Here is an 8,261-nt window from a genome sequence, read left to right as displayed (position 1 = left end):
GACGCTCTGTATATTAAGTTTCAAAGCTTCATCAGTGCAAGGAGCATTTTTGGAAGGGAAGTCACAGGGAAGTGTCTGCTTCTAAATTATTCTAACTCCCCTAAAACACCAAAGGTGATAAAAAAGAAAATTTAAATATCTCATAAAGCTAAAGATACGTGCACAAATCACACTTCTGCAGAGTTACCTGATGTCTCCTGGAAGTTCCTTCAAAGAATAACAACTTGGCAAAATTATCTTGCAAATCTCTTTATTACAATTTACAGATTAGTTCTGAATAGTTTTTATTATGTACAGAAATATAACTTTAGATATAAAAACCCAACAAACTCGACACAAATCAATTAAAATCTGTATAAAGCCAATGTTGAAGGTTTTTCTAGCTTCCTCTAAATTATACAAAAATAAAATCTGATAATTACAGTTTTGATTTAAAGTTCAACAAGTGTTATTTTGACTGTCCCACTCAAAGCACTGACACGTACACAGTCGGAATGACCATTTGAAGGTACGTTTAGAGGGGAAATGGGAACGACCAATCTTAGCTCACTGCGAAGGTGATGAATTTAGTGTTCATTTTCTGTCACCTTAAACTGGATACTTGGAAAACACGAGGTGGAAAAAGCTTACCCAAAAAGCTTACCCAAGCAGGTACCTTCCAGTGGGAATCAGCAGCGTTAGAACACAGAGCTTCACACACTGCAGGTGGGAAAAAAAAAGCAATTTCTCAACTGTTAGAAGTGCTTTGGAAACAGTTTTTAATCTAGTTTCCATCCAATTTGTCAATTCTGGTTGTTTCCAGCTGTAGCCTTTTCCAGGCTTCTGCAAACAGCAGATGGGTGTTTGCAGGTGTTAATTCACAAGCACCAGGGACCCCAGTGAGTTCTCCAGACAAACTGAAGCACCAACAAGTTCTCCAAGACCGAAGAAATGAGGAGAATCATAGAAAAATATCTATAGTAATTTTACCAAGAACAATGAACAGCATTTTTACTCATCAGTCACACCTGGACCATAAGTCTACAATTTTTCTGTAATTCTACATTTATCATCCTGTGCGGTTTTTTTTTTCTAAACTAAAAAGCAGAGCAGCTGTTTATCAAATAATACAGGAAAATGAACTCCTAAAAATGAAAGGTTATTTCACAGGATTTGAGAGCATGATTAGAATTACGATTTCACAACTAAAATTTTGTAGGAAAGGAGAATCCAATTTATTTTATGCCATAGGAATGAAACAAATCCAATTTATTTTATGCCATAGGAATGAAAAAAAAATATCATCGCTGCTTTGCTTCCACGCAGCCAGTCTGTAAGGCTGCTTGAATTTCAGCTAGATTTGAAGTTTACAAAACAACTCTACTGTAGTTCAATGAGTTTCCTAATTGTAGCACTTCCAATAGGTAGGAATTCTTTACTGTTTGGTATTTCCTCCATGGCATGACCTCGTACCTGCCTGGGTAACGGCCACACAACACCCGCCAGCTCCGAACCCGTATCCAAAGGTGCTGCTTTTTTTATTTCTGACTGAAAACAACAATTAAACATTTTGAGTTAGGAACATAAATAAGGAGTGTTTTCCTTTCATCAAGGACCTTCAACTTTCAGCCCCTGAACGTGAAATGTTAATTTTGTACCAGATGAACCAAAGTGCAGGCACAGAAATATTAATACTGGCTTTTGGTAAAGAACACAGCAATTCGTAACCTTAGATTTCCACAAATCAAAGGCAATTCCCCTTAAAAGTACCAAAACAAGCATATTGGATACAAGAAATATGTAGAATCCCCCATTTCAATCCATCTTCCAAAAGCAGAATCAATTATGGCAAAGTCACTCTAAGATTACCAAGAATTAGGGTGCAGGTCCCTGTGCGTGGCCACCTAAATCCAAACTATCAGCCAGAGCCTCCAACATCCCGAGAAGGTTTAATTATTGACCAGGATGAGGCCTTTCAGTGCCCTGAAAGCAAAAAGATTTGGTGCAGAAGCAGCCAACACCCTTTGGAACGGTACTGGGGAAAGGGATTTATTTAAATAAAGACAAACCAAAGGGCTCGTAGTGCACCAGAGCTCCCCTGAGCCCCCCCAGCGTGCCAGGCTGAAATATTAACACACCAAAGCACCACAAAAACACTCAAACAGCAGATTACATGCAGAACTGGGATCTTGAAGGAATAAACTGCTTTACAGTTAACATTATTAGCTAACAAAATGTTGAGGTTTTTGTACAAGAAAATGGAGAAGCACAAGGAAGTAGCACAAACCTCTAGAAACTTTAAATCAAAACTGCAATAACTAGGTTCTGAGCCCCATAAATATCTCCTTCAAAATAGGTTTTGCTTTTTTTTTTTTTTCAAAGTGCAAAAAATCCAACTAAATAGTCACCACTTCTCCACACACGGCAGACAAGGCATTTTTGGAATGGATTTAACCTAAAGCAGTCTGTTTCTCAAGTGTTACTTAAAAAGGAATGCAGTTACCCCACCCTCACCCTCGATGATACTCAAAAGGTTTTGTCAGGATACCGAAAGGGGACACATGGGTATACCTGTTGGCTGAATATCGAACTGGGGAAAAAAAAATAATAATTCTTTTTTTTTTTTTCAAAGTGCAAAAAATCCAACTAAATAGTCACCACTTCTCCACACACGGCAGACAAGGCATTTTTGGAATGGATTTAACCTAAAGCAGTCTGTTTCTCAAGTGTTACTTAAAAAGGAATGCAGTTACCCCACCCTCACCCTCGATGATACTCAAAAGGTTTTGTCAGGATACCAAAAGGGGGTTCATGGGTATACCTGTTGGCTGAATATCGAACTGGGGAAAAAAAAATAATAATTTGTTAAAATCTCACTTCTCTCCCCGTTTCAAAATAGCACATGCAGCTGCCATGTCTTGTTTGGAAGATGCTCATCGGTGCGTACGGTCACACAACTACCGGAATCTTTTAAGGTGCTAGAAGGGATCAACCCTCTTGTGAGTAGGTTTCTTGGAGTCTATTGAATACTCTCTGTCTGTGCTCCCTCGTGAAGCAGTATCCGATGGCTTCCTCTGTTTCCTGGATCCGTTTCTGGAACCTGCATCCATCCCGTGCAAGCTCCTCCCAAGGGCCTTTACGATCCTCCTCGCTGCTTATGTAATACTCGGTAACTTTTTCAAGGAAAGTGACCTGGAAAAGACAAGTCATTTAGTAAAACATTAACCAAACACTCCTGCAAAAGGAGCTTAGTAATTATTTGGACATAGGAGATCAATTTTTTTTAACAGAGGTTATTAAACGCCTCTCTGATATGCAATGAGTTCACGCTAGGTCTCTGCACCACCAAGGCCAGAGTGCATGTCACCTCTCAGCTTTAAAATAACCATTTGCTGACTTCTCCCTTTACCAAAATTGCTCAAATTACTACAGGGTTTCTAAACTGCTGTCCAAGAGGACTCTTTAGGCTGATGGTGGATCACAGAGTGTTCCCTGTGAAATAACACACCCCCCTGGCATCAGCACGGGGTTGTGACCTTACAGAGACACAGCTCAAGCAGTGGGACGTGCCAGGACACTCACTTTGGGCAAGAAATATGGCACTGGCCAACGTTGCTGATTACTGAAGCTCACATAATGAGAAAAGGAAGAATCATTGTTCTGTGGAATAAGTAATTGCATGAGTCAGCCTGGACTCCAGCACCAGAAAAAGAAATCCAACTGCTCTACATATAAGGAAGGGACACTCGTCACCAGGGACTGGAACAGACCCATCTACTCAGGGCTGGGATCAAATTCCAGTGTCTTTTAAGTTCACGCAACAAAATGAAGTCAAAGTCATGGCACTTTAAAAAATACGTAGGAAAACTTTCACTCTCTGCTATTATTAAGTACTATTAAGCTATTTTAAGAAAACTTATAGGCTCAGGATCTCGACTGTATTTAGATTATCACTACACTAAGGATTTAAGCTTCTCTGTTAGAGAGTGATAAGCGAAAACCAGACTATTTCAGGCTCCTCCTGAATCTTTCACTCAGCTGCACAGAAGGCACAGAACTGGAGCACCCACCAGCTCTCAGACTAGGACCAATTCTTGAAGACAAAGCAAACACTGTCCTTACAGATGATTCCAGTGAATTTGCTGCAGGATGGCTACTTTTGAAGGTGAAACTTGGGGGGTGCAAAACCCTTGCTGCTCCATCCCTATGTTTTATTAAGGGAGAACCCTGGTTTCACACCCAGCTCGTGCTCACACTACGAGGAGTGTAGAGTGAAATGGCTTTTTGTGGTAGAGCCATCTTCCAACCTTCCCAGAAAACATGAAGGTAACGTGATGGAAAAGATGAGACCCACAGGAATAATCACACTTGAGGATACAGAGTCACATGAGAGTGTGTGAAACAACCTCCAGAAGTCACCCCATTCCAGGGCAGCATTCCCAAATCCCTGCCGAGCTCCCTAGGAAAGGCAGGGCCATCACACCCCACACATCCTCACGTAAGGTCAATGCATTTACTAACTCCTAAGTGAAACCTAAACACTCCCAGGTTTTATGACTTTACAAACATAAATATTGCCTCTGTTTGTTTGCAGGATGCCAGAGAGGAAACAGCCTTGAGCAGGACAAAGGACTTGAAGATTTTCTGGGAACACCTCGGTCACTGCTGGGAAATCTCTGCTGTTTTGCAGCCGGGGCTAATTAAGTCTCTGCTCTGAAGCACACGGAGCTGTTACATCAGCCCATCCATCCCTGGGCGAGTTCCTACCTTACATCCTCTTTACATCAGTCTAGGACACCCTTGGGCACAATTACTGGATTTTGTAACATCCCGCTAAATGTTGCGCCTGCATCATCGTTCTTTCACCATGTCAGTAGATTACACAGAGTCAAACAATAAATTAGTCAAAAAAATTACTACTGGGAAGTCTACATCCCTGATATGCAACGAGATTTTTAGGTCACAGCAGTAGGAACTAGAGCAGGACCCACCAGGGCTTCCTCACAGCGTTTCAGACATGCTCTCAGTTACAAAGGATCTCTTGCAGAAACTGGTTTAGATTTAGATTAAAATACAGTAGTTTATCCAGTGCAAACCATCAAATGCCACTTGCCCAAGCAAAAACAGACAAAATTACCTCCAAGTCAGGCTCTCGACTCTAGGAGCAAACAAATGTTTCTGCTGTAAGAATGCTAAAGCAAGCAGTACATAATTTTTCTATTTTCTACACTAGTGCATTACCCTGGGACTTGATATCCCAACTCATACAAATATTTGCAGTATCAGCCAAGACTCAGACCTCACACGTGTACATCTATAGCATAAAACTCCTAAGAAGATGAATTTGTTGATCTTTACAGAAATACTATTATTTGTACTAAACAGTTTTTTAATGCACTAACTCCTCATAAGCACATTAAACTTCCAGTTTATATCCTTTTAATAAATGACTGCTAAATTGTAACATTCTCTTAAATGGGAGTACTGGTACACCCTCTACTGAAATGTTAGTGGCTTAGTGTAGCTTGTGTTAACCCACAACACAAGATTTCTATTTCAAAAGATGTTTAAAACTCAAACAGGCTTGTCACAAGCCCTGAAATGTTTCGATACGTTGCATCTCGATTACCCTATGCACACCCAAAGGTCCTAAATTACTTTCTCAACGTTGTTCATAACAGAAACGGGTACTTTCCAGAGGAAAATTTTACATCACGGTTCCCATTTGTTTCTCTGATACCAAAAACTACGTTACAACACAAATAGAGAATGAAAAGTAGAAAAGGAATTTCTGCTCTGTGTCACTGAATTACGAAATCTTCCGTCACGTGTGAAGGATGAGGCACAGTCATTTCACCCAAATAATTAGACCATAAGCTCATGGGGGCATGATCTGCCACCGCTGGGGCTGGAATGCTGGCACGAGTGACCTCACCCCTCACCGCCCACGCCATGCAACGTGGGTTTGTTGGTTTGGGTTAGTTTTTGGTTAGTTTTTTTTTTAAGCATTCCCACAAGAAACAAAAAACATAAACAAAGTAGATACCTTTTTCCGCTTGGTACTCCTACATTTCTCCCCAGCAAGAATGCCCTGCTGCACAAAGTCAGGCACCCCACAGTTATGTTTTTCCAGCTGCACGCAACAGACAGTTAAGTGACTACGCTCAGAAACGACCAAACTCGGCCTCTCTGCTCCTTTTAAACTAGATGTCCCTTTTTTCTCTGCTGTTTGAAAGGCTGCCTTGAAATTTAAAGGGTTATACGGATCATCTGAGGTACAGAACGAGTTCCAAAGTTTCAAGCTTTCTGCCTCATCCACGCTGCTACAGTCCCACTCGTCCTCCTCCTCTTCAGAACTAGGGTGAGGAGAGCCTGAGGACTCCTCTGCCCACGAGGAATCCTCCTCCTCCTCCTCTTCCTCCTCCACATCTGATATATCCTTTCCCCGATCGCTGGAAGAGGTCTGAATGGTGGCTGTGAAGTTCTGAGGGTTGTAGGGATCCAAACTGTAGAAGGAATTCCAGAGATGAAGCCTTTCCCCGTCCTGACTGCCGGCGTCTGAATCAGAGGGGAGTCCTTCGCTGTCAAACCCATCATCATCATCATCCCAGTCTTCCTCATCATCCGCACTCTCCTCCCCACTGGAAGCTCCCCCTATGATATAGTCTATTAATTTATTTGCACAGGCAGGTCTGGCCGAAAATGGAAGGTTTTGCTCTATTTCGGAGTCCTCGTCATCCTCTTCAGCCAAGGCTTCCCTCTCAAACGCCTCCTTCTCAGCTGAACCCCTGATCCCCTCCTGCTCCAAGGAGCCACCTCCAGCTTGTCTCCCCGGCTCGCTCGGCTCCTGGGGCTGCTTTAACTCCCCGGCGTCGCACCGGTGGTCCCTCCGTCCCTCTACCTCTTCTTGACGAAGGCCCTTGTGCTGCTGCTGCTCCTCCTCCAGGCTGTGATAGCCGTGGTCCGGCTCTGGCACGGCCAGGCCACCACTCGCCAAATGCCAGCGCTGGAGGAAAGCCAAGCGCTTATTGCGGAGGAACTCAACCTCCGGCAAACGGCCGCGGGCAGGGCAGCCTCGCCAGGCCTCGGCGGGGACCTCGGCTCGTAGGGGTTGGGGCAGATGGTTCTTGCCGGAGGAGCCCGCCCGGCCCTGCTCCGAGCCCAGCACGTACCAGTCCACACGCCGTAAGGGGAAGGACACCAGGCTCCGCACCGCTCCGGATGCCCAGCCCCCCGCCGGTGGCTCCGTGCCGACCTCTCCCCCTTTCTCCAGGGGCTCCTCCGGCCACGGAAGCGTCTCCTCGGCCCAGTCCAGCGAGGCGGCCGGCTCCGACAGCAGCAGCGGCAGCGGCGAGGCCTGGGGTCCCTTAGCGGGCGGCTGCCCGGCGGCGGGGCAGAGGGCACTGCTCAGCGCGGGGCCGGGCAGCAGCCGCTGCAGCAAAGCGGGCAGCGGGGAAAGGAGCTGCGACATCAGCCGCAGCCAGGAGAAGGGCGGGCTCGCCTGGGGCGAGGCGCCGGCGGGGGCCGCGCTGGACCCGGCCAATTTAGGCCAGGCCGCGGCGAAGCCCAGCCGGGCCCGCCCCAGGCCGTGTTCCCGGCCGCTTGACTCCATGAGGGGGGAGCGGCGGTGGGGCTGAGGGAGACTCTTCAGCGTTCCCAGCGGTGCGGCGGGGTCTGCGGAGCGACGCTCCGTCGAGGGGCTGCGGGTCGTTGTCGGCGGGGTCGGGCGGGCGGCTTCCCTCGGGTGATCGGCTCCATCCTGTTGCGGGCTGCGGCACAAAATGGCGGCGCGGGGGCGAGCGCGGCGCCTTGACCCGCCCGCCGCCGGCGCGAGCCCCGAGGGGCGGGGACCTCCCCGACGGCGCAGGCGCCCGCCCGCCCCCTCGACGTCACCCGGCGCCGCCGCCGCCCATTGGGCACCAGGGGAGGCCGCCGGGGGGAGGCTCCGCCCCTCCCTCCGCGTGGGGATTGCATCAGCCGGCGAGCGCCGGGGCGGCAGCGCCCCCTCTGGCGGCGGCGAGGAACAGCCGGGAGGGAGGAACCGACAGGGGGGAGAGCGGGCCCGGGATGGGGGGAGCGGGGCATTGCGAGGGGAAGGGGGTCCCGGCGGCGTTAAACCGGGGCAGGGCGTGCAGGAACAGCTGTCCGGAGCCCGCCAGCCAGCGGCAGCGCCAGGCTGCTTCAGCCGGTTGCACGCCCCCGTTAGTGTTAATGACAGAGCCACGGAATGGTTTGGGTGGGAAGGGACCTTCAAGCCCCCCCAGTGCCACCCCCTGCCCGGT

At 47.5% G+C, this 8,261-nt stretch overlaps 1 protein-coding gene and 1 long non-coding RNA gene across 2 annotated transcripts in view; both read right to left on the bottom strand.

Annotated features, from left to right (window-relative positions):
• Nucleotides 1-233: 233 nt before the first annotated feature.
• On the bottom strand, nt 234-2,574 carry LOC106895820. Its single transcript, XR_001413516.1, has 2 exons — nt 1,453-2,574; nt 234-699 (listed from the first exon to the last, which is right to left on the bottom strand). It is a non-coding gene; the product is annotated as an uncharacterized LOC106895820 (long non-coding RNA).
• A 19-nt stretch (nt 2,575-2,593) lies between these two features.
• Nucleotides 2,594-8,261, bottom strand: part of PPP1R15B (protein phosphatase 1 regulatory subunit 15B) — a 7,123-nt gene continuing 1,455 nt past the window's right edge. Inside the window, exons 2-3 of the mRNA XM_014955408.1 lie at nt 6,026-8,155; nt 2,594-3,171 (exon numbers count right to left, since the gene is read on the bottom strand). Of these exons, the coding sequence (XP_014810894.1) occupies nt 2,968-3,171; nt 6,026-8,155 (2,334 nt within the window). The 3' untranslated portion in view covers nt 2,594-2,967. The remainder of the gene's footprint in view (nt 3,172-6,025; nt 8,156-8,261) is intronic.

Source organism: Calidris pugnax, unplaced genomic scaffold (genome assembly GCF_001431845.1).
Source record: "Calidris pugnax isolate Ruff unplaced genomic scaffold, ASM143184v1 scaffold215, whole genome shotgun sequence".
NCBI classification, from domain to species: domain Eukaryota; kingdom Metazoa; phylum Chordata; class Aves; order Charadriiformes; family Scolopacidae; genus Calidris; species Calidris pugnax.
Note: the sequence above shows the minus strand (reverse complement) of the source record. Positions and strands in the feature narration are given on the sequence as shown.